The following is a 27,148-nucleotide window of genomic DNA, read 5'->3' as shown; positions in this document are numbered from 1 at the left end:
ACTTTCACTCCTATCCATCTCTTCCAAAACTTCAGAAAGACTGAATCTACTTTGTTTAGGATGCTTTGGAACACTGCTCGACATTTTGTTCGATTTTACAAATTTTATAAATTGAAAAATGTTCAGAAAATGTTATAAAACTGTGATCCGTTGTGCGTAACGCTGCGCACTCGGTTGCAATAGATAGGGGTATGTTTACTGCGCAGATAGATTACTCTGTAATGGATTGGGCTACAAACAAAGTCAAGGTATCATTGGACAGCTTGTGACCTCCCCTACAACGTAATCAGGGAGGTTTCACCATCATCAGACAGCTGTAAGACCAGAGCAGCAAAACGCACAGCTAGTCGATTGCAGCTGTTTTAGAAGCATGTGATACAAGTCACATTGCCAAGGGGATATCTCAGCGGTGAAATGACGGATTCGAAAAATTCCTTCGCTGTTTGACGGTAGGAAAACAACGATTTTGATATTGAATCAGCTTTTTTTTCTCTTTTGCTTTTGTAATAATATTACAAATGATTTATGAAATATAATGTGTAATTGCAGTACCATGTTCCGCCCGCGGGACAGGCGGGGCGTATGAAAATTAATTAGCCCTGACGTGCCTGACGCGCGATTAATAAATGGACCGCAAAGGGTTAGATCTCCTTTTTTTGGCAACAGTGTAATCACAGCCCGACAACAGCTCAAAGGCAGCTCTCCTTCTCTAATGCACTCTTGTAAAACCCGGAAAAGGTCTTCCCCAATCACTGGCCAGAGCTTCTTATAAAACTCTGCCTGAAGGCCATCAATCCCAGGGGCTTTTCCTGGTGACACCTGAGAGACTGCCTCCATCTGCCTCCGAGGGACCCCTTCACTCTTTCCTCCAGTAGACTGCTCAGAGTTTCTCTTTTCTCTCTCAGAGACTGGAAGATGTTTTCATCACTATCGAGAGTAATTTTTGTTTCTATTCTCAATATCTCTCTCTCAAGCTCTTCAACTGTCTGGTTCAAAACCCTGGTTGTATTTAAAGTATATTGCTGACAGAAAATTAATTTGTATTTTTCCAATGTCCCACCACTGTCGTATACTACTATATTTCATACTCTGCTGCCTCCAGGAGACCCAAAATGCTTTAAAAAGATCTAAGAACTGTTTGTCTTCCAATAATATTGTATTAAAATGCCAGTATGACTTTGAGGGAGCAGCAGAAGGCAGACAAATGGTAAGTAACACACAGTGGTGATCAGACAACATAGTGGGAATGATATTGCTCTTAAAAATCTGATTAAGATTTTGTTTAGTGCAGTACAATCTATCTAGTCGCGCTTTTGATATCTGATTATTATTATTGATTTTAACCCAAGTGTACTGCTTTACTCTGGGATATAAATTCCTCCAGACATCAACCAGGCTTTGAACTTTTAAAACAGCAGACAGTTCTTTTGAAGACTGGGGATGTGGCTCTTCATGATTCCTATCCATAATAAAATGTTCTGTACAATTAAAATCCCCCCCCCCCCCCCCCTAAAATCATATGTGCAGGATTACAATTAGATAAAACCTGATTTAATTTTTTAAAAAATAAAACTTTTTCCCTGCCCTCATTTGGTACATATAAATTGATAAAAACAATCTCAGGGCCTTTAAAAACCGTTTCTATTTTTAAAAGGCGCCCTTGGATTTCCTCACTAACTGATAAAATATCTATTTGCAGCCCTGGGGAGAACAGCACAGCTACTCCAGCACTAACATTAGAACCGTGACTTAAGACGCCCCGCCCCTTCCATTCGCTCAGCCACTTACTCTCATTCATACTGTCTGTATGCGTTTCCTGTAAAAACATCACATTCACTCTCTGTGTGATAAAATGAAATAAATGTGCTCTTTTATTGACACTCCTACAACCATTTACATTAAAAGTAGCTATATGAATGTGTTCCATAGGAAACAAAGAAAGCAAAAACAAAGACAAACAACTAAAAACTATATTAAAATGTCTTATTAAATAATACATTAATATGTCTTCGGTTTGTTATCATTCAACAACTTTCTTGCAGAGACTACTACTTTTTTAAAACGATACCGTTTCTTTTGGTCTAGCTCCTCTAACGTAGCTTTTCTCATGGCTATTTTTGCAGAGTAGATAAACAGCTGGATATTAGGAAAGAACTGTGTTAAATCAGTTCCCCTTTTCCCTTTGGTTTTATCTAAAAACGCTGATATTGTATCAACTGGATACATTTTACTCTTACCAGACGGGTTGGGCAGAGCCTCATCGAGCAGCACCGAGGAGTCAGAGAGCTCTCCTCCATCATCCATCTCTGATATCACCGACTCCTCTTCGGATTCTTCAGCGTCATCCACAGCTACTGTATCCGGCAACAGGTCCTCTGATCTGGAGGCTGTCTCAGTGCTGGACTGAACTGCAGCGCCGCTGTTACCCTTCTTCCCTGAACGCGGGGTTATCACAGGTTTACACTGAGATCCAGCTTTACCTTGATCTCCTGTCCCAGAGCTCTGAGCTGCAGCAGCACCGCTGCCCTGAGAGAGCGTCTCAGAGTCCCAGACAGACTGCCCTTCTTCAGCTACCTTTCCTGGGGTGGCCACACGTCTTTTCCTCTTTTTTTCAACAAGTTGAAAATCTTCATCATCTGGGGAATTCAGTTTCAGCTCCTGTTTCTTTATTGTTTTCTTTAACCTCCGCACTAATCCCCCGCTTCAATTGAGGCGCCGGCTCGGGTCTCACTGTCTGCGCTGGCGGCTGCGTTTGCTGCTCATCCCCCGGTGCTGTCTCAGAGACTCCGTCCTCCCCACTTGCTGGCTCTCTTGCCTTATTATGCTCAGTATCATTATTTTTTGGACGGCAAGCCCTTCTAAGGTGTCCTTGTCCTCCACAATGAAAACATTTAATTGATTCTGTGCTGGCAAATAACATAATTACTACCGTCAATATTGAAAGTCCACGCAACTTCAATAGACGAGTTGGGGTCATTCAATAATATAAAAACTTGTCTCCTAAAAGACATGACATGCTTAACATCTGTGTTTTTACACCAGAGTAAAATAGGTTTAATTGGGGACATTATTTTTCCGTATCTTAGTAGCTCATTAATAATCAACTCATCTTTAATGAAAGGCGGGACGTTTGAAAGGATAACTTTAGTGACAGGGGAAGCTAAAGGTAAAACGCTGACAAAACTTTCTTTGATATACAAACCTTCTTCAACAATCCTGTTCACTAACAGTTCACTACTAAGAAAAACAACGATGGCTTTATTCATTCTTGCAGCAGAGTTTATATTTCCATACCCTATTTTTTCCCCTGACAGCTAACAAACACTCCTCCACTGTTACTGAACTGTCTGGAATACATTTAAATCCGTGCCTGCGGGTCAGCGACCCAAAACCTCCTGATTTGGAACCCATGGCGGCTCCAAATCAGGAGAAAAAACTCAAATTAAATAATACAAATAAATAAATAAAACTAAACGTGTACAAAATGAATATAACTTCAGTAAAAGTTTTACTCACGCACAGTACACACCACTCACTCTACACAATCCTCAGAGAGAGAGAGAGAGAGACACACAGAGAATACATTGGTTAATATCTGCACACCGTTAGTCCATCTGTAGCTCACACTATGTCCTGGAGGTCTCTGTCACACAGCGAAACCAAGAGGCCTATTTGATTTAGACAACCCAGTTTCAAAAGCTCACCTTTTACTTAAGTTACACCTAAACCTGTTCACAGAGTAGGTTGCAATGGGAAGCCAACAGTAGGTCTGGAACACACTATCAGTATTAGCAGTGTTATTGATTGAAGGAGAATGCACTTTGAAGCTAACTATAGATTTTTTATATATATATATCTATATCTATATTATATATATATATATATAAAAATCTCAGGACTGCCCAGTCCCTGACCACATTCCGGCGCCTCCTTAAGACTCACCTCTTCAAACAGCACCTGTAGAACTCCTCTGTTTGTATCCTGGGACACTATCACCCTTCATTTAAATGTGCTTTATTTTGCTCTTATCTGCCCCCTATTTTACTGCATTTAATCCTGTACTTCAGAATACTGTAATCTGCCAAGTGTTTAACCTGTAGTATTTTGTATTTAATCATATCCTGATGTAACTATCACTATTTAATCATATCCTGATGTAACTATCACTATTTAATCATATCCTAATGTAACTATCACTATTATCTGCTGTATTATTGAATTAGCGTCTGCTAAGAAATAAATAATAAAAATAATAATAATAAAGAAGAATTATATATATATATATATATATATATATATATATATATATATATATATATATATATATATATAGCTCTGGAAAAAATTAAGAGACCACTGCAAAATTATCAGTTTCTCTGGTTTTACTATTTATAGGTATGTGTTTGGGTAAAATGAACATTTTTGTTTTATTCTATAAACTACTGACAACATTTCTCCCAAATTCCAAATAAAAATAGAGCATTTAATTGCAGAAAATGACAACTGGTCAAAATAACAAAAAAGATGCAGTGTTGTCAGACCTCAAATAATGCAAAGAAAATAAGTTCATATTCATTTTTAAACAACACAATACTAATGTTTTAACTTAGGAAGAGTTCAGAAATCAATATTTGGTGGAATAACCCTGATTTTCAAGCACAGCTTTCATGCGTCTTGGCATGCTCTCCACCAGTCTTTCACATGGATGTTGGGTGACATTTATGCCACTCCTGGCGCAAACATTCAAGCAGCTCGGCTTGGTTTGATGGCTTGTGACCATCCATCTTCCTCTTGATCACATTCCAGAAGTTTTCAATGGGGTTCAGTTCTGGAGATTGGGCTGGCCATGACAGGGTCTTGATCTGGTGGTCCTCCATCCACACCTTGATTGACCTGGCTGTGTGGCATGGAGCATTGTCCTGCTGGAAAAACCAATCCTCAGAGTTGGGGAACATTGTCAGAGCAGAAGGAAGCAAGTTTTCTTCCAGGACAACCTTGTACTTGGCTTGATTCATGCGTCCTTCACAAAGACAAATCCCGATTCCAGCCTTGCTGAAGCACCCCGAGATCATCACCGATCCTCCACCACATTTCACAGTGGGTGCGAGACACTGTGGTTTGTAGGCCTCTCCAGGTCTCTGTCTAACCATTAGATGACCAGGTGTTGGGCAAAGCTGAAAATTGGACTCATCAGATTAGATGACCTTACTCCAGTCCTCTACGGTCCAATCCTTATGGTCTTTTGCAAACCGCAGCCTGGCTCTTCTTTGCTTCTCATTGATGAAGGGCTTTTTTCTAGCTTTGCACGACTTCAGCCCTGCCCCTAGGAGCCTGTTTCAAACCGTCCTCGTCGTGCACTTCACCCCAGCTGCCGTTTGCCATTCTTTTTGTAGGTCACTTGATGTCATCCTATGGTTGCTGAGTGACATTCGAATGAGTTGGCGGTCATCCCGGTCAGTGGAGAGTCGTTTTCGCCCTCTGCCGGTCTGTAGCTTTGTCGTTCCCAATGTGTGCTGCTTGACCTTGTTCTTATGAACCGCCGTCTTTGAAATTTTAAGGATGGAAGCAACCCGACGCTCACTGTATCCCTCTGCCAGTAAAGCCAGAATTGAACCCTTCTTTTCCTCACTCAAAACTTTCCTTTTTAACTCTTTGGGCATGGTCAATAGTTATTTTTTGATTCCAATTACTTTTGACGTACTACTAGCACCGTTTTGCCATCCAGCTGGTCCTATTGCAAGAGGATAGTGATGACCACAGGAGTGGTTTTTATACTTTTCCTCGTTAAATAAGATTTGGTTCAGGTGATCCCCTAATCAGTACCTCATTCAGTAGAATGAGGTGTGCCTGTGCTGGAATTCAACAGACACTGGAATGGAATGGCTGCCATACATGTAGAGATGCTGATTTAAGAAAAAATTGCAGTGGTCTCTTAATTTTTTCCAGAGCTATATATATATACATACATTATATATATATATATATATATATATATATATATATATATATATATATATATATATATATATACACACACACAGTACTGTGCAAAAGTTTTAGGCAGGTGTGAAAAAATGCTGTAAAGTAAGAATGCTTTCAAAAATAGACATGTTAATAGATTATATTTATCAATTAACTAAATGCAAAGTGAGTGAACAGAAGAAAAATCTAAATCAAATCCATATTTGGTGTGACCACCCTTTGCCTTCAAAACAGCATCAATTGTTCTAGGTACACTTGCACAAAGTCAGGAATTTTCTAGGCATATAGTCAGGTGTATGATTAAACAATTATACCAAACAGGTGCTAATGATCATCAATTCAATATGTAGGTTGAAACACAATCATTAACTCAAACAGAAACAGCTGTGTAGGAGGAATAAAACTGGGTGAGGAACAGCCAAACTCAGCTAACAAGGTGAGGTTGCAGAAGACAGTTTACTATCAAAAGTCATACACCATGGCAAGACTGAGCACAGCAACAAGACACAAGGTATTTATACTGCATCAGCAAGGTCTCTCCCAGGCAGAAATTTCAAGGCAGACAGGGGTTTCCAGATGTGCTGTCCAAGCTCTTTTGAAGAAGCACAAAGAAACGGGCAACGTTGAGGACCGTAGACGCAGTGGTCGGCCAAGGAAACTTACTGCAGTAGCAGTAGCAGAAGGCAGTTTGTTCGCCGAAGGGCTGGAGAGCGGTACACGAATGAGTGTCTGCAGGCAACAGTGAAGCATGGTGGAGGTTCCTTGCAAGTTTGGGGCTGCATTTCTGCAAATGGACTTGGGGATTTGATCAGAATTAATGGTCTCCTCAATGCTGAGAAGTACAGGCAGATACTTATCCATCATGCAATACCATCAGGGAGGCATCTGATTGGCCCCAAATTTATTCTGCAGCATGACAACGACCCCAAACATACAGCGAAAGTCATTAAGAACTATCTTCAGCGTAAAGAAGAACAAGGAGTCCTGGAAGTGATGGTATGGCCCCCACAGAGCCCTGATCTCAACATCATCGAGTCTGTCTGGGATTACATGAAGAGAGAGAAGCAACTGAGGCTGCCTAAATCCACAGAAGAACTGTGGTTAGTTCTCCAAGATGTTTGGGCCAACCTACCTGCCGAGTTCCTTCAAAAACTGTGTGCAAGTGTACCTAGAAGAATTGATGCTGTTTTGAAGGCAAAGGGTGGTCACACCAAATATTGATTTGATGTAGATTTTTCTTCTGTTCACTCACTTTGCATTTTGTTAATTGATAAATATAAACTATTAACTATTGAAAGCATTCTTACTTTACAGCATTTTTTCACACCTGCCTAAAACTTTTGCACAGTACTGTATTTATATATATATATATATATATATATATATATATATATATATAAAATCCAGGGCTCGTAATGGAATGTGAAACAAGCAATGTGATTGGTCAAGCAAGGTTCTAGCTGTCCGTATATTGGATGGAATTTAAACTGTATCGGTAGCCGTGTTTCTTAGACTCACTTACAGATGTACAGCTGTAACTATGAAACTGAGGGACCAATTACCGGCAAAAATCCCGTAGTAGGAAGTAGACATGCTGATTTGGATGAAGAACAATTAAATGAACTGGAAGATTGCAAAACCCCGACTTTGTCACTTCAAATAATGTCTTTTTAGCAGTTTGTAAACACTAAAGAAAAACACAAAAAGAAAAACACTTGCGCACATTATCCACCCCTCTCTGAAATCCGAGACGTCATTGAATTTATTTTTATTCCGCACGGCTGTTCTGCTCAGAAAGAAAATAACTCATAGCTGTCTCAACTCCGCCCCCTGGTGTATTTTCTCAATGGCAATGTGCACACTATCAAAAAAATTATTAACTTTCTTTTACATGTTTTAATTGAATTAATTTACTCATCTTAACAGTGTGTAATTCAGAGTTATACATGGGACTACTGCCGTAAGGATATTTAATAAAAAAACACTAATCATTCTTTGCCTTAAACATGATTTATGTTTTTTTGTTTTTTTTTCTTCAAATCCACTGTTTTACCTGGATTATAAATGCAATAGCCCTTTAGGGCATCCGTATTCGTTGAATATACAAACTTCCCGAGGCATCCGTATATTCGACGTACATGGACGCCCAGCTGGACCTTATTGCATGCATAGATAGATAGAGAGATAGAGAGATAGATAAGGGATGGAAATGACTCCTATTGCATAGCAGTTTTACCCATTTCATGTTTTACAATGAGCTTGATTAGCCCCAGTGTATAGGTAAGTTCAGGTGTCTCTTAAACTCATACTGAAACCAGGAGTTTGCCAGAAAGCATGAGAGTGACCCAGCTGCGATGTGGGAAAAGGTTTTGTGGTCAGATGAGACCAAGATAGAGCTTTTTGGTCAAAACTCAAAGCGCTATGTGTGGTGCAAACCTAACACTGCCCATGCCTCAAGACACACCATCCCTACAGTGAGGTATGGTGGTGGTGGCAGCATCATGCTGTGGGGATGCTTCTCATCAGCAGGGACTGGGCATCTTGTTAAAATTGAAGGAAGAATGGATGGTGCAAAATACAGGGAAATACTGCAAGAGAACCTGCTTCAGTCCGCTAAAAACTGAAGCTTGGGAGGAAATTCACCTTTCAGCAGGACAATGATCCCAAGCACAAGGCCAAAGCAACATTGGAGTGGCTCAAGAACAAAAAGGTGAATGTCCTACAGTGGCCCAGTCAAAGTATAAAACTATTTGAAAATTGCGGTCCACAAGCGTCGTCCAACCAACCTGAACCTGGAGCAAATCTGCCAAGAAGAATGGGCCAAAATCACTCCGACACTGTGTGCAAAGCTGGTACATACTTACCCCAAAAGACTTAAAGCTGTTATTGCAGCAAAAAGTGGCTCCACCAAATATTAATGTGTGGGGGTTGAATACTTATGCAAGCAAGATATTTCAGTTTTTTTATTTTTCTTAAAAATATTTCCCAACATAAAACCAATGTCACCTTACAATAATTGACTTTGAGTTTCAGTGTTTTAAAATAAAATATCAAACAGAACGAAATTTCAATGTTCCATTTGTAATTCAGTTAATATGAGAGAATTGGTCAGGGGTCTGAATACTTTTGCAAGGCACTGTACATACATATATTTTAAAAACCTTGTGAGGATGCGTGACTGATCAGCTAGCGATTTATTTAGCTGGCTGACAGTCACGCATCCTTATTAAACTCGTGCAGACATTGACCATCTCCCGAGTTAATTCATTGATTAATTGTTGCTAATCGGGAGATGGTCACTGTATATAAACCTGCAGCTCTCTACCCTTGCAGAGAGTGTATTAGGAGTGAGAGCGGAGAGAGCGAGGACAGAAAAAACAAAACTTAAAAATAACTGCTAAGCGTGCTGGTTTACACCAGCAAGATACTTATTTGTTTATTTGTTTGGCCAACGCGCCTTTTTGTTTGTTGTTTGTTTAAATCTTTTGTTTTATTTTATTATTTAATAAAAGCACCGAATGCCGTAGGGTTCAGTTTCACCACCACCATCCATTTCCTTGTTTACTGTTACTCCTTCCTGGTCCGTGACGTCATCACAGCAACAGCTCGGCCACATATGGTGTCCTGCGTGGGACAAACAACGCCTCCAGGAGCCGGGCCAGGAACAGCAAAGTGCGTTTTTTTGTTCTTTTTTTTTTTCAAAAATAGTGTTTTGTTTGGGGAAAAAAAAAGAATAAAATGGATAAAGTGGAGGAGTACATGGAGAGGTGGCATGAGCATCAGAGGGAGTTGAAGGGGCACAAAGCACCCGACCAAACCCCTCCATGGCAGGAGGTGGGACTGCTGGTCCCGAAGAAGGGAAGGAAGGGCAGTGCCAAGGAGGCGAGGAAGCAGGCTCCAGCGCCCAGAGGGGGGGAGCCTGTGCATCCAGCGCCCAGAAGGGGGGGAGCCCGTGCATCCAGTGCCCAGAAGGGGGGGAGCCCGTGCATCCAGCAGCCATGAAGGTGGCGCCCGAGCGTCAAGAGCCCAAGAGAGGGAAGCTCAGGAGTGGACGCTGGGATAGCTACCTTCGCCTGGTCGAGGCCTCAAGTTGGTGCCCTTCCTGCGGGAAGGGGGGCCACTCGGTCATCAACTGCCCCCGCCCTGGAGAGGAGGAGGAGGGACGATCGAAGGGCAGCTGGGAAGCCTACCTCAGCGCACTTGAGGCCGTGAACTGGCCACTTCGTGGTCAACTGCCCCATTCTCCAGGACTGAGTAAAATTCCAATTGAATAAAAAACAAAACAACTAAACCCCCTACAAGAAGATATCTTCAGCCAGCTTTCAGATAGCGCTTAGAGTGACCGGCAAAGCTCTAAGTTAGTCTGAGTTAAGTTTTCACCATCCAAGCTGACGACGAGGTAAACATACAGCCCATGTTTTATCCCCTGCTGTGTTGGCACTGAACTCTGCTGGAAAAAAAGGGACGTATGGGACTGCTGTCGGGACTATACTGTAACGATCATGTATGTAGGGACAAACAGAAGGCTAAACAGTATCACCAAACAGAAATGAATGGTGTCCGGAGGGTCTCCAATAAACCCACACTCACAAACACAACACACACAGATAAAGACCAAGGATAAATAAATAGATACAGATGAAAAACAGTGACTTGTGGAAACAATTACATTTAACAGTCTCTATGGCAATGGTGGGAAAATGACAGGTAGGCCCAACAAGTCCAGTAATAGCAGGATAATTGAAATCCATACAAAGTAACAAAATGACAAAAAATACAGGAAACAAAGTATCAAATTAAAGTAGAAAAAATCCAAACAAAAAAGAAATGATCTCACCCACAAATAAGGCAGTCCAGCAAAGTGTCCCGAAATGATGGTGATTGTAGAAGGTTGAAAACATTGAGTACGTTAAAATTGTTGAGACTGTCCAGTAGTTTTGAGTTGAATGGTGAACAGTTGTTTTGGAAAAAATCAGGAGGATCAGGAAAAAATGGAGGCTGTCACACATAAAACAAACACCACTAAACAGACCTAGAAAAACAGCTAAACTTAAACAAGTAACAGTGAAAACAAAAAGAGCAGCTTAGACAAAGCACAGCGACAAAAGAAAATGAACGGATGCACTGGAATTATCTAAGGATGGTAAAGGATTCACTGAAATTTAAGTAGAGAAAATGCTGTAGTTTAATGGATTCCTGTGAGAAAGGGAGTCCCTCTCAGGCCTCATTAGCCAGCTTTAATACAAGTGCTGGCTACTAAGGAGCTCTGAGATTGGAGGGGTGGAAATCTGAATGAGCCAATGGGGAGAGAGGATGAACAGAGGGTGGTTGCAAGGAACTATGGGAAATGAAGTTTTAACCTGGCCAGGCTACTGACCCTAATTAAAGGGACAGGTGGGTGAGACTTACACCCACATTATGTAGCATGGAAATTGCTACAATACTATAAAATAGCATTTGCATTACATGCTGGATTGAGTTTGCAGTCTCTTCGGGGGTGTCATGTACATAGGCGGAGTAGAAAAAAATACCTTTACGTTTCCTTGGGAGCAGTGTTTAATATAGATAGAAATGAATATTGCTAACGGGGATAAAACCAATTCCAAAATGTTTTTCCAATATTATAACAGCAAGAGAACATTCAAAGAGGAGGTTAAATGTCTAAGAGAAAAAAATAACAAATATATTAAATGATTACTTTTCACAAGTTTTTACGAAGCAGGATACAAACAACATGCCCCACATGTCGACCAGTTCCTATCCAGTTTTAAATAACTTTAGCAGAACAGAGGCACAAGTGTTAAAGGGACTAGGAGCTCTTAAAATAAACAAATCCCCTGGGCCGGATGAGTACTCAAAGAATCCCCTGGGCCCAATAGTACTCAAAAAAATGAAAGAAGTTATTTACAAACCGCTAACCAAGATCATGCAACAGTCTCTTGACACAGGGGTTGTACCGACAGACTGGAGAATTGCAAACGTAATACCGATCCACAAAAAGGGAGACAAACCGAACCAGGTAACTACAGACCAATAAGCCTGACTTCTATTATATGTAAACTTATGGAAACTATAAGATCTAAAATGGAAAATTACCTATATGGTAACAGTATCCTGGGAGACAGTCAGCATGGTTTTAGGAAAGGGAGATTGTGTCCAACTAACCTGTTTGATTTTTTTGAGGATGCAACATCGACAATGGGTAATTGCAAAGCATACAACATGGTTTATTTAAATTTCCAGAAAGCTTTTGACAAAGTCCTGCATAAAAGATTAATTCTCAAAATGAACGCAGTAGGGATTCAAGGAAATGCATGCACATGGATTAGGGAGTGGTTAACATGTAGAAAACAGAAAGTACTGATTAGAGGAGAAACCTCAAAATGGAGCGAGGTAACCAGTGGTGTATCACAGGGATCAGTATTAGGTCCTCTGCTTTTCTTAATCTGCATTAATGATTTAGATTCTGGTATAGTAAGCAAACTTTAAATTTGCAGACGACACAAAAATAGGAGGAGTGGCAAACACTGTTGCAGCAGCAAAGGTCATTCAGAATTATCTAGACAGCATTCAGAACTGGGCAGACACATGGCAAATGACATTTAAAGGAGAAAAGTGTAAGGTACTGCACGCAGGCAATAAAAATATCATATGGGAGATACTGAAATTGAAGAAGGAATCTATGAAAACGACCTAGGAGTTTATGTTGACTCATCAAGACAATGTGGGGAAGCTATAAAAAAGGCCAACAAGATGCTCGTCTATATTGTGAAAAGTGCTGAATTTAAATCAAGGGAAGTAATGTTAAAACTTTACAATGCATTAGTAAGACCTCATCTAGAATATTGTGTTCAGTTCTGGTCACCTCGCTACAAAAAGGATATTGCTGCTCTAGAAAGAGTTCAAACAAGAGCGACCAGAATTATCCCGGTTTTAAAAAGGCATGTCGTATGCAGACAGGCTAAAAGAATTGAATCCATCAGTCTTGAAAAAAGAAGACTACGCGGTGATCCGATTCAAGCATTCAAAATTCTAAAAGGTACTGACAATGTCGACCCAGGGCTTTTTCGACCTGAAAAAAGAAACAAGGACCAGGGGTCACAAATTGAGAGTAGATAAAGGGGCATTCAGAACAGAAAATAGGAGGCACTTTTTTACACAGAGAATTGTGAGGGTCTGGAACCAACTCCCCAGTAATGTTGTTGAAGCTGACACCCTGGGATCCTTCAAGCTGCTTGATGAGATTCTGGGATCAATAAGCTAATAACAACCAAAATGAGCAAGATGGGCCGAATGGCCTCCTCTCGTTTGTAAACTTTCTTATGTTCTTATATAACGAGTATAAAAGTGTAGCTGTATTAGCATTATGGGGCAAATGGGAGCCAGGACAATGCTGCCTTATAACCAATTTCATGACATATAGACAGACACATAGACAGACAGATAGATATAGACAGACAGACAGAATATGGTATAGGAAGCAGTACGATACAAGCCGATATCCACTCCACGTGAAGTCAGAGCAGCTGCTCACAACACAAAACCCAGGTTTTAGTCAAATAAACTGTTTTCAAACTCCTGCCTTTCGCAAGGTCACATACTGGGATCGGGGGAACACCTGAATGTCATTTGCAGCGTTGTGCCTGCTTTCTTTTTGATATTATGATATTAACACTCATCGTACTGACCTGCTGCACGGCTGCGAAACTGTGGAGCTGAGCACTGCTGATATGCTGCTGGAGCATCAACTGCTGGAAGTACTGAGCTGCATTGGGCTGCCTCTGCAACGCCTGGAGAGCCTGAGAGGGGAGAGGGGAGAGTTAGAATACTTGCCAGGGATGGAAATAGGACTATTGCATAACAGTTTGATCCATTCCTGGTTTTACTAGGAGTTTAGTAAAATACACCTAAACGTGTTACCAAGACAATGTGGCAAATCAAGCTTGCATTAACACCTGGAATGGGTGAAAGAGCTTTGCACAACAAAGTCAGACAGATACACACAGGCAGCCAGACAAACACAGACAGGCATACACACAATCAGACACACCCACAGACATTCCGACAAACACAGACATTCAGCCACACAAACAGTCAAAGACACACACAGTCATACAGCCAGTCAGGCACACACACACACAGTTACCTGTACAGCCTGTCTCTCATACAGCGACATCTGTGCTATCTGTGTGGGGCGAGAACTTCCCCCGGAGGCTGTGTTACCATTGGCCGAGCCAGAGTTCTGATCACCATCCGTCTCCATGGCGAGATCAGGACTGTCAGTCACTCAAGCCCAAGAAGAAGAAAAAAAAAGATTCTGCAATAAATAAATGTATTCAGCATTTGACCAAATCATGTTCATTTACGTTTTCCTAATACTTGAAGCAGCCTGCTCCGATTCCTGTGCATCACTGATATGCTTCCCCACCTCACTTCCCAAGTCTTTTCAGAAGCATTGTCTGCATTTTTAAAATCCAGTTTTAACAACTCTTTAGCCACTTTCAGTTCTCTGCTTGTATTTTCTTACTTCAGTTTGTGATATGCACATATTTCGAAGATATTTTAAGACAACGTTGTAGTTGCTGCTTCCTGGATCCTAATCACTTATACTTTTTGCATTTGAACATTATTTATTTATTTATTGCATTTACATAGCGCTTTTTAAATAAATGTATTGCAAAGCACTGTACAGTACATACCAGAAAAAAAGAACAAACCACAATACATTTGCATAGCATGTCACACACACATGCCACAATCAGACCATTTAAATAACAGTATACACAATACAAAAGCAGCAATGTTAAAATTACATTAAAACCTACTAAGATAAGAAAGCCATTTTATAAAAGTGCGGTTTTAGTCTTGACTTGAAAACTGCAATGGTCCCAGCTTCCCTGACAAACAAAGGCAGAGCATTCCATAATTTCGGAGCTCTACAAGAAAAAGCCCTACCTCCCGTGTTGCTTTTATTGACCCTAGAAATAACCAGCAGCCCCGCATCCTGTGATCTCAGAGTGCAGTTTGGAAGATACAAGGTCAGTAACTCCTGCAAATAACTAGGTGCTAATCCATTCAGGGCCTTGTAAGTTAACAGGGAGCCAGTGTAAATTGGTCAAAACAGGGGTAATATGTTCACTTTTCCTGGTTTTATTCAGAATTCTAGCAGCGGTATTCTGAACAAGCTGCAAGTGGGATACCCCACATTTTGGGACACCAGAAAAAAAGTGCATTACAATAATCAGCTCTAGATGAAACAAAGGCATGCATTAGTCTCTCTGCAACAGATACAGAAATAATTGGTCTGTTTGGCTATATTTCTCAAATGGTAAACAGATACTTTAGTAACTTCCCTAATAAGAGTCTCAAATGAGAGATCAGGATCAAAGATGATCCCTACAGCAGAAACGTTATTTTTGTCTATCAAAGATTTTTTTTTCCGATTGAATCTGCCTCTCCAGCGTCTACAGGGTTATTGTTTTGATGGTGCAAGCAACATGTCTGGCCAGTTCTGGAGTGTGCAAGCTCAACTTAAAGAAATATGCCTTGATTCACTGTTTGTTCACTGTAGTAACCATTCACAGATCTTGTTCTGCAAGAGGTGGGCTGGGAAGTACGTCTTGTGGCAGACACATTAAACTTTGTTCAGGAAGTTTCCGTTCTTATTCGAGAATCTGCAAAGCGCAAAAACGTGTCTGAATCTGTCTTTTGCTGCGGTGAAGTGGTGTGCAACATTTCAGGTCTGTGCCCTACTAGATGGAGCATTCGTACAGTGGCAATCTCCTATGCTCTCCTGGAGACCCTGCTAACCCTTCAGCATGACAGCAGTGTTAGACGCGAAACACGAGCAAAGATTGCTGGGCTTTCCAAACGAGCAAAAAATGCAAAGACATACTTCGGTTTGCTGTGCTGTGAAGCTGTTTTTAGACCTGTGACATATTAGTCAAAGGCCTTTAGAGTGATAATGCAAGTGCACTTGGAGCACTGGAATGTGTAAAATTGTTAAAAGAATGGATAAGTGTATTAAACCAAAATTAATGACTGCGCGGCCAAGAACAATCTAAGATTCCACAGCCTAAAACTAGGGTCAGCAAAACACCAGCTTGCTTCCGCCAAACCACTAAAGCAGAAGACGTATTGTCTGAAACATGACATGCTATGGAAGCGGGAATTTTACGAAGCCCTGGATCTATCTCGTAAAGGCCGAACTATAGCGACGTTTCAACCAGGAAGGACTGAAAACTTCAGCACACAAGGAGCACATTCTTATTGATGCAGCACGGGGAAAGATAAGCTTTGCAGATTTAGAGGCAAACTCTCAACTTCACCTTCCACAACAATTTGATAAATCCAAGCTTACATGCAGTTAACAATGCTGGGTGATCTCACCAAAGAAAAGTCATTCAATACTGTTGCAGAGATTGCAGGATTTTTTGGAACCCTACTGCCACAAACAAGGTGACTCTTTAAAGAAGCTGAAAACTTCATTAAACGTTGCCTGTGTTTACCAGTGTCAGTTGCAGGGTCAGAGTGATCTTGGATGCGAAGCACAATGACCCAGAAGAGACTAACACACTTTGCGCTAATGCACATACACAGTGACATTCTGGATGCACTAGATGGCCATTCCCTCATGAAAAGATTCACCAGCATGACACCGGAGCGCAAGTCCACCTTTGGAGCGTTCTGACAGACTGTTTTGTTTTGTTGTCCCCCCCCCAAGTAAACAAGACATTTTTATGCTCTGTTATTTAACTGGATAATAAAAGTATGTGCTGCTTTATTAAACACTTATGGTAAGCATGTTATAAACAATATTGTTAAAGCATTTTTTGTACGTGATGATGGCTTTGTTTTATTAACATATTTTAACACAATAACCAAATGTATACTGTAGCATCCCTCATATACGGTGCCGTGAAAAAGTATTTGCCCCCTGTCTGATTTTCTGCATTTTTGCACATTTTTCACATTGTATTTGGTCAGATTTTTTTATGGGTGTAGTAGTATATAGAGGGAGTCTGAGAGAAAAAATGACACCAACGTTTGGTGCTTCTTTCATTTGTTTGGTGTGCAAGGTAATCAAACATGCAATCTTCAGGTGTGAAAGTTATTGCCCCCCCCTAGTTAACTCAACCCAATTAAAGGGATAATTAGGGTCAGCTGTTTGAGTACTTTGGTTAACAACCAGGCCTGATTTGGGCCAGCCCTGCCCAATATAAATCTGACTAACTTTGGCCCTTACCATCAGAGTGAAGTTGTCAGCACACAGGTTCTAGAGGCACATCATGCCACAAACAAAAGAAATTCCTGAAGACCTCCGGGAAAAAAGTTGTTGATCCCTATCAGTCTGGAAAGGGTTACAAAGCCATTTCTAAGGCTCTGGGGCTCAACTGAACCCCATATTGTCCAAATAGAGAAGGTTTGGGACAGTAGTGAATCTTCCCAGGAGTGGCCATCCTGCCAAAATCTCTCCAAGAGCAAGGCGTAAAATCATCCAGGAAGTCACAAAGAACCCTAGAACAACATCCAGGGATCTGCAGGCCTCTCTCGCCTCGGCTAAGGTGAGTGTTCATGACTCCACCATCAGAAAGACACTGGGCAAAAATGGGATTCATGGCAGAGTAGCAAGGCAGAAACCATTGCTCACTAAGAATAACATGAATGCTCATCTCAAGTTTGCCAAAAAGCACCTGGATGATCCTCAAGAGTTCTGGAACAATGTTCTATGGACAGATGAGTCAAAAGTGGAACTTTTTAGCTGACATGGGCCCCGTTATGGCTGGCAAAAACCAAACACTGCATTCCACAGTAAGAACCTCATACCAACGGTCAAGCATGGTGGTGGTAGTGTCATGGTTTGGGTATGCTTTGCTGCATCAGGACCTGGACGCCTTGCCATCATTGAAGGAACCATGAATTCCGCTCTGTATCAGATAATTCTACAGGAAAGTGTCAGGCCATCCGTCCGTGAGCTGAAGCTGAAGCGCAGCTGGGTCATGCAGCAAGACAATGATCCGAAACACACAATCAAGTCTACATAAGAATGGTTGAAGAACAAGAAATGTAAAGTTTTCGAATGGCCTAGTCAAAGTCCAGACCTAAACCCCATTGAGATGTTGTGGCAGGACCTGAAATGAGCAGTTCATGCTCAAACGGGATTCAAGGTGGGCTTTCTTGAGTAATGGCTTCCTTCTTGCCACCCTACCATAGGCCAGATTTGTGGAGTGCTTGAGATATTGCTGTCACATGCACACCAGTCAGCCATAAAAGCCTGTAGCTCTTGCAAAATTGCCTCATCCAGTTTGGAGGGATGGCCTAGAATATTTTTCACTTGGAAGTTGTGAGGTAGGATGTGTAGATAAATTAAAAAAAAAAAAAAAACTTTTAATGCATTTTAATTCTAGACTATAAGGCAACAAAAGGTGAACATTTTAAATGGGGGTGTAGACTTTCTATAGGCACTGTACCCTTTGCATTTCTCAAAACTCAGGTAGAATAAAACTGTTTCTCTTTCAGGAGCTGGGCCCGTTGCGCTACACGCTCCGAGGATGAAAATCAACAACACGAAACGATCAGAAATTGCTTCTGTATCTGTTTGATGTATGTCAGAATTATTTATTTAATTCATTCATTCACTATTTTTATATTTTCGTAACACTGGAATCGCTTTAAACACACACACACATACATATATACATCTATCTATCTCTCTCTCTCTCTCTCTCTCAAATTCATATATATATATATATATATATATATATATAATTTCTTTTTTTTGAGAACAAAGAAAATGTAACATGACGTTTGTTTAGTTTATCCCCACTCTGACAAATTAAAACATTTTTTTTTTTTCTGCCAAAAATACGGAATAAAACCTGCACCGTTCTAGAATTTGCGCGCAACAATGTGTACGTTGTTTACGCGTTATAGATATTCTGTATCGTGTCTGTCATCGCTGTGCAGGGTCGTACCGTAGTCCAGCATGAGTCAAAAATGTAAATATCAGCCCAATGACAATGTACCACTAGGGTGATTTAAGTGTATACTATACATACTACGAGAATCCTGTGTTAACCACAAACCACTAACTGGTTTGACAACAAAAAATGTAAAGTGGCAGGCTGTTTTCAGTTTGACCACGAAGGATTCGCTATTATTTTAAGAATATAAATATCGTACCTACCTTTTTTCTAAGTTGTGTGTATGTGTCTTCTTTCTCTTTATCCTACCTCCTAATACTTTTCTGTGATAGTGTTTTCTTTTCGGTCTGTTTTTTTTTATTAATTTATTTTTTCCACGAACCTACTTCCGTTCTTCTGCTGCCCCCCATTCCGTCGCGTCGCCACTGACGTCAGTCATGTAGTTTGCGGTAGAGGTATGAATATTTTTTTTTTGGTTTTTGGGATGAAACCGCATAATAACAGTCTCGCGTTTTGATTGGTCCATGACTGTCTCAGGAATATGTCACCACACGAGTGGGAGAGCGTGCAGGCATTTTTAACATGAGAGAGAGAGAGAGAGAGAGAGAGAGAGAGAGAGAGAGAGAGAGAGAGAGAGAGAGAGAGAGAGAGAGAGAGAGAGAGAGAGAGAGGCTTTCCACAACCTTTCAATTAAAGTATAATGCGGTATTACGCTGTACTAATATAACAAACTGTGGGTTATTTATTACTTTATGTCAATTGTCATGTTATGCACGCATGTAAGAACTGGCTTTCTGTGGTGGTGTACTTTTTTCCTTTCAAATAGCATATGTCTATAATCGTTTGCACATATATATCTTCCACACTATTACAGTTTTGTTACAGGATACATTAGTTTATCACTAATGTAATCACATCTTTATATATTGACTGCCCCTCTTTTCATTTACGTTCTATTTTCATGGGCCGCTTTGCTTTTCAGATAATCTCCCAAATTCTCGGCCGCTATAGTTTTCAGATAACGTCCCAAATTCCGGCCGCTCTGATAACGTCCCAATTTCTGGGCCGCTCATCCCGTAGCACAGATTATCAGACTAGTCTGATCATTTGCGCATCCCCCTCCAAATAAGATATCTAAAGCGAACAATGCGAGGAAGCTCATTTGGAGAAAAAGACTGCTCCAAATGGGCTATCTTGTGCTTTAATTGAAATGTACAGGTTTTAATGCTCTAAATCCTGGGTAGCTCATTTGGATGAGAAGAAAAGACTGCTCCAAATGGGCTACCCTGTGCTTTAATTGAAATGTAGAGGTTTTAATGCTCTAAATCCCGGGTAGCTCATTTGGAGGGGCAGCACAATGAAACTGATAATGGTGATGTGTATTTGGAAGTACAATGTAGATGTGTCTAAGACAGAAAAGAAGGCTCTGTGTGCAGCTTTAGATTGCAGGGTAGATGGATCAGAGACAACATCTTGAGGAAGTTATTATTTATTTAGCTAATTACTGTTTTTGTGGCAGAAAAAGAACAACAGAAATCCCAGCAATAACAATTGGCTTCTCCAGCTATGCTGTGGAAGCCTAACTAAACAACTAAAAAAGAACAAAGCAAAGACATTCTTCTACCCATTGACTTTACATTTTTTGCACATAAATGAAAAATCATGCGATAACTCTTCAGCAGAGTACAGAGTGCATTCAGTGTGTGCCCATCTGTTGATAACTCTTCAGCAGAGTACGGAGTGCATTCAGTGTGTGCCCGTCTGTTGATAACTCTTCAGCAGAGTACGGAGTGCATTCAGTGTGTGCCCGTCTGTTGATAACTCTTCAGCAGAGTACGGAGTGCATTCAGTGTGTGCCCGTCTGTTGATAACTCTTCAGCAGAGTACGGTGTGCATTCAGTGTGTGCCTGTCTGTTGATAACTCTTCAGCAGAGTACGGTGTGCATTCAGTGTGTGCCCGTCTGTTGATAACTCTTCAGCAGAGTACGGAGTGCATTCAGTGTGTGCCCGTCTGTTGATAACTCTTCAGCAGAGTACGGAGTGCATTCAGTGTGTGCCCGTCTGTTGATAACTCTTCAGCAGAGTACGGAGTGCATTCAGTGTGTGCCCGTCTGTTGATAACTCTTCAGCAGAGTACGGAGTGCATTCAGTGTGTGCCCGTCTGTTGATAACTCTTCAGCAGAGTACGGAGTGCATTCAGTGTGTGCCCGTCTGTTGCAGTGATCACATTGCACCTGAAAAAAGTAAAATAAATACATATTGTCCACTTGATGATTGCTAAACATATTACCCAGCTATAGATGACACTAAGAAATTATTTAATAGTTTATTACACTTAAAATATATAACTGTGTATATTCTGTGGCAGATATACAATAGAAAAATAAAGAATATTGTGATCTTCCAGGGGATATCTAGTGTCAGCAAATTATGCCCCGACACCAGTTATATAGAAATAGTGCAATCATTCCAAAACACACAACACCTACTCACAATAGTATCAGAAAATACCAAGGAAGATCACATTCATTATTTGTCGATGCAATTAGTTGTTCTGGTTCAGTAAACACAAGTTAAATCTATCAAATGTACACTTACTTATGAAACAACTAAATACTATATATAATTACTAGAATAAATAATTAGTAATACACACGTTGTGTAATAATACAGGTATATTTACCATGTTAATTGTGGTGTTGGCTGATTGCAGGTCCATCATGCTGCATATTATGCAGTATTCATCTATGTTACCTGTGATAAAGCAAACAAATTAGACAAACTAAAACATTAAACAAGTATTTTAAAACCCTAATTATTTTGATCAATATTTTCAAATATAAAGATGTCACATTTTAAAGCAGTATAGTTCAACATGTACATGTAGCATCTATGGAAATTACATTTAGGAATAATATTGTGAACAAGAAATGTTTCTTGATGCAGTCCTTAAAAAAACAAAAAATACACAACAACACTATCCAGTATCAAACAAGGGCAATTAGGGATTGTATTTATATTAGGTATCACAGAGAGATGAGTTCTACGCAATGCCATGGATTGTGGCTTTCAACACAGTATTGTATATCAGCCCTTCATTACTGCAAATATAATAAACATTTTACAAAAAGCATGAGGCAGAACGGCTCAATAGATTCTCTTAGTTGTGTTGTTCAGTCCTGGACTGTTGTGTCCTTTCCTTTCATGTTGCTCATTCAATCTGCTATATATTCATAAGTGTTCAAATTACATGGTAGTCTTCCAGTTGTTTTAAACCTGCACACAGTAATGTGTTACCCTGATTTTCCATAAGGAGGCCAGCAATCTCCAGTCTTTCTGCTCTTATAGATGCTGGGCTGGTTTCCACCTGATCAATTGATCCACTTGTAAGGTACTGTTCTGCAAACTAAAAAACAAAGCAAAGACATAATGTAAAAATTAAAAACACAAAAAGATAGGATTTAAGATAATAATGTTAGCTTTTTACATTTAATATTAGAACACCACAACTGCTGCCATTCATCTGAAGTTGGTATTTGAAAGTCTGCAGTTTCCAAACTGTCTTGTTTCCTGTGTCCACATTAGCTCTCACGAAACTCCTAGAAACAGACAGTTTTTTAGAATTCCCATTGTAATGCCAACTCTACGGAGTGTACCTGCGCTCCTAACTCAGGTCTACAGCCTGTATTCAATTCAATGTATAGCTGGAATCAAGTGTTTATTTGACAGGAGTTATATTTCAATCTTAACCATAGCCACTAGTTATTTTTTCAAATTTCTGGAAACTGTGCATTTGAGATACTTCACAATAGTAAACTGAATCCATTTTTATTCTGCTTAAGATACATTTAATAATATAACACATATACCAACCTCCAGTTTCTTAAAATTTGTCTGCTATACTTGTCCTCTTCGCCCAGTGGATCAATCAGGACCACAGTATTTTCACACATTTTCTCGATCTGCAAAATACCGTATTTTATAAGGGTAGCAGCAGCAGATGTCGCCGTGTTAGTGAGAATAATTTAAATCTGTTAAGTTAGTAGATTCTTTTAATATTGTTTATTTACAAAAATCTTGGATCTTTACTTAACCATATATAAAGATAAAGTAGTTTTGTATACCTAGACATAACATTTTGGAAATATTAGTTGTAACCAAAACACAATTTAAGCAAAACAGAAAATGTAGATACGATGAAAATGTTTCTCTTGAATTTTGTTAATGTTACATAATAACATACCACAAGAATCCAATGACTTCCAGTATTGTAAGGGCACAGCACAATCTCATGTTCTTGTATTCTGATCTGTTAAAAAATGTATGTCCTGATGTTACATTTACATTTTACTAATTTCTTTGAGAACAGCTTATATATTACATGATTAGTACTCACATTTCTGACAGATCTGAATAGTCCATTTAATTATTATTTTTTGTTTATTTAGCAGACGCCTTTATCCAAGGCGACTTACAGAGACTAGGGTGTGTGAACTATGCATCAGCTGCAGACTCACTTACAAGTGCATCTCACCTGAAAGACGGAGCACAAGGAGGTTAAGTGACTCAGTGAGTCAGTGGCTGACGTGGGATTTGAACTGGGGACCTCCTGGTTACAAGCCCTTTTCTTTAACCACTGGCCCACACAGCCTCCTAATATTGATGTGGCAATAACTGCAGTCATGCAGTAGACCTTTTTTCTGGTCAAAGAAAACATGTTTTACTCCTAATGTAATATAAAGTTACCTGAACAAATTGCCAAGAATGAATAAACATTTGTAATAAATGCAGATACACAATGAAAGGTAATGGATACTTTAGTTAACACAAATGGGTAATTCATTTGTGCAGATCTGTATTCCATAACTATTGAGAATTTAAGCAAGCTCAGATTCATTTAAATAAATAACGTATACTTACCTTTAGTGTGTTTGTTAATACATGGAGGTATGAATCAATCACCTAATGTTACACACACACACAAAAGGTATAAGCAGAAGGTATTTTATCAGTATTATTATGTCATGAAAAAGGGCTGTTCAAATGGTTTAAATGAGATATTTCCTTACCTCATCTGACAACCAGAGTTTCAAATGAAGTGTCATACAGCTTGTAAGGACCGACAATAGCTTAAATTTGTCCAACAGCCTTTTGAGACCACAGTTGCACTACTGAGAAGATTAAACAGTATGCAAGATGCAGAATGTTAAATCCAAGGATCTGATTAATATTGCAGAGAACAAATAAGAAATTGCCTAAACATTTTAAATTATTATTTTTCAAATAAAGTAGTGTTATTAAATTCATTTTGTAGTAATAGACAGATGTGAATTTTACTTTTGTTACATTTCTGGTGTTCCATTATGGGGGGTTCCATTGGGAGAAGTAACTCCTGTCAGCAGTAACCTGTTCCATCGAGCCAGTACCTAATATCAACCATCATTCCTGGCCAGTAAAATCTGGATGACAAGGCATTTCTTGTTTTGGAAACTCCACTATGCCCCCCCATGGGAGAGCAGTGGAATTCTTGGAACACGCTCCCTTGTAAACACCACCTTTTTTGCTGTTCCCTTTGCAGAATAATACAGCTCTCCATCTAAATCAGTGAACACATGTTTATTTCAGTGCTTTAGTTGGAGGATATGTCATATCAGCAATTTGTCCCAAGAAATGCCAGAAAACTTTATTTAGAAAAGCATGAGTTTAAGGTACTCTAAATCACATTGCAGGGTCCACATATTTCAGTGACATTTAATCAAATATGTAAGGGTTATTGTAACTGAAAAATTGGCCTTGTTGTATAATACCTAGCATTGAATGCAAGAGTCCACTATTTAATGTACTTACTTTGAATGGAAAATTTGAAGCTATCTTCTTAAAGTTAGCTTCTGTAGCATGGAGTAGGATGGTGGGTAATTGTTATCAGAAAGGTAATTGTACACTTCATGCATTCGATCATCCATGGCTATCTGTGCTTTAAAAAACAGAAACATAACTTATAATACAAGAGAATACAAACTAACAGTAGCTTTCATATGTGCAGGTGATTCAGGCTGCACCAGAATAAGAAACCAACTTTTAGGTGTGTGTGGGAAAAGAAGGGGGGCCCATCTAAGAATTCTGCACCAGGGCCCATTCCAAGCACTTTACAAGGTTCCCAGCTGAGCTGAATACCAGAAAAACCCTCCTGCATCAAGCAAGTTAAGTATAGCCTTGTTTTTATTATTGAATTAATCTAACTTATTTGTAACTTACTTTAGCACTATTACTATTAGTGGCATGTTTTAACTATACAAGTTCTAGCTGGTGGTTTTATTTAATTTAATTTTAACTACAATTGCAAGCACTGTTTGGAACCAAGGTAAATTCCTTAAACCAGTTCCAAGTGTATCTCAGCTTTGAAATAGTGCTAATTACTACTGGGCTAATTTGCCAATCATGCCCAGGTGCAGAACCTAGCCAACGATAAAATCCTCAGCAGCCGCTTGATGCGCCAGCACCAAGCACCTCTGAACGGAAGAGCCTGTGAACAAGAGAGCCAGAGGAGTCAAGAGCCTGTGAACTCTTGAAATGTGTTTAATTTGTAGAATCTAAATTGGCCAATTTTTTGCACTTGTTAACAGTTAAACTTGCTCTTATTAGGACTGAAGCTATTGTATATTGCATGTATTTTTATTTATTTATTTTTTTTAAAATATGTATATTTTGTGACAAATGTAAGTCGCCCTGGGTAAGGGTGTCTGCTAATAAATAAATAAATAAATAAATCATTATTTATTTCTTAGCAGACGCCCTTATCCAGGGCGACTTACAGTTGTATACAAAAGAGATACATCAAGAATTACAGTTCAATTAGGCCCTAACCCCCCCCCTCTTTTTTTCTTCTGTCTGTCATTGTTTTACTTGTTTTAAAGCCCCCAATTGTTAGTTTATATTCATGTGTACTATGCCCAATTATTTTACTTTCTTGTTATTTATTCTAGAATAAACTGTAATGGTAATGATGGGCATTCCATGATATTTCCATGGATGTGGAAATACTCCAGGAGTCGTGTCCTTAACATCTTCTTGGTTACACTGAATTAAATAACCTACATTCGAAGGGTAGTAACTTGTCTGAATTACGCAAACACAATTTCGTCCACTGGTCTCCGTGCTGGTCCTGGTCCTGGTCCTGGTCCGCGGGCTCCCTCTGAGCTGGTAAAGGCACCAAAGTTGAAAATAAATTTTCATTTTTCTTTAAGCATTTAAAGTATCCTAGTTGACACTAACTTGTCATTTTAAAGGTATAAATTACAGGGTTTTTTTTTTTTTCTTCTTCTGCATACAGTTCAGAATCTACTCTCTGATTACACTGTGTAACAAATATTTTATTTATTTTTTGTTCCTGGGTAGTAAGTGTTATTTCCTAATTGCTTATGCCTCAAAAGTATAGAAAATGGCTATTATTCCCCACAAACTTTGCTTTTGTGACCAGGACAGTGATATTTTGAAATGTACCTATTTTCCAGAACATTCCAGATAGATTCAGTGCTGAGTAAACTTGGAGTAACTTCTAGAACTTTCCAGTAATATAAATAGTAGTATAAATACAGGGGCCTTAGCCCACCAGTTCAGTTTAGTTCCAGCTGCCTAAGTGGATACATATCTGCATTTTTCTGAGATGGCATCAAGGTCATAGGAGACTTCAAAATGGTGGCATTCCTGATGGGTCTCCAAGGTGGTTTTACCAAGTTTCCCTGCTATCTTTGCCTTTGGGACAGCAGGGACACCAAGGCGCACTACCACAGGCGGGACTGGCCACAGCGGACCGAGTTCTCTGTGGGGAGGAACAACGTCAAGTGGGAGCCACTGGTGGACCCCCGGAAGGTGCTGATGCCACCACTGCACATCAAATTGGGCCTTATGAAACAATTTGTCAGAGCTCTAGATAAGGAGTCGGCAGCCTTCAAGTACCTTCAAGACTTCTTCCCTAAGCTGTCTGAGGCAAAGGTCAAAGCCGGTGTCTTCGTCGGACCACAGATAAAGAAGATCCTGGAGTGCAATGAATTCCCCAAGAAGCTCACTAGTAAGGAGAAAGCGGCATGGAACAGCTTTGTCGCAGTGGTTCGGGGCTTCCTGGGCAATCACAAGGCCGAAAACTATGTGGAGCTGGTTGAGACTCTGGTGAAGAACTACGGCACAATGGGCTGTAGGATGTCCCTCAAAGTCCATATCCTTGATGCTCATCTTGATAAATTCAA

At 39.9% G+C, this 27,148-nt stretch overlaps 1 protein-coding gene and 1 long non-coding RNA gene across 5 annotated transcripts in view; both read right to left on the bottom strand.

The window, feature by feature from the left end:
- LOC117424604 (polyhomeotic-like protein 1) overlaps positions 1-19,374 on the bottom strand; it is a 54,482-nt gene extending 35,108 nt beyond the window's left edge. For 2 of the 4 annotated variants that reach the window (XM_034041117.3, XM_034041120.3), the window contains exons 1-3: positions 19,169-19,373; positions 14,129-14,299; positions 13,671-13,781 (exon numbers count right to left, since the gene is read on the bottom strand). In XM_034041117.3, coding sequence (XP_033897008.3) covers positions 13,671-13,781; positions 14,129-14,245 — 228 coding nt within the window. In that variant the 5' untranslated portion in view covers positions 14,246-14,299; positions 19,169-19,373. Of the gene's footprint in view, positions 1-13,670; positions 13,782-14,128; positions 14,300-19,168 lie in introns of all 4 variants that reach the window. The other 2 variants (XM_034041118.3, XM_034041119.3) reach the window with 2 other exon arrangements.
- A 1,572-nt stretch (positions 19,375-20,946) lies between these two features.
- Positions 20,947-22,324, bottom strand: LOC131698759 (uncharacterized). Its single transcript, XR_009307768.1, has 3 exons — positions 22,203-22,324; positions 21,589-21,659; positions 20,947-21,139 (listed from the first exon to the last, which is right to left on the bottom strand). It is a non-coding gene; the product is annotated as an uncharacterized LOC131698759 (long non-coding RNA).
- Positions 22,325-27,148: the final 4,824 nt, after the last annotated feature.

Source organism: Acipenser ruthenus, chromosome 19, assembly GCF_902713425.1.
Source record: "Acipenser ruthenus chromosome 19, fAciRut3.2 maternal haplotype, whole genome shotgun sequence".
Lineage (NCBI taxonomy): Eukaryota > Metazoa > Chordata > Actinopteri > Acipenseriformes > Acipenseridae > Acipenser > Acipenser ruthenus.
This window is presented reverse-complemented; position numbering and strand designations above follow the sequence as displayed.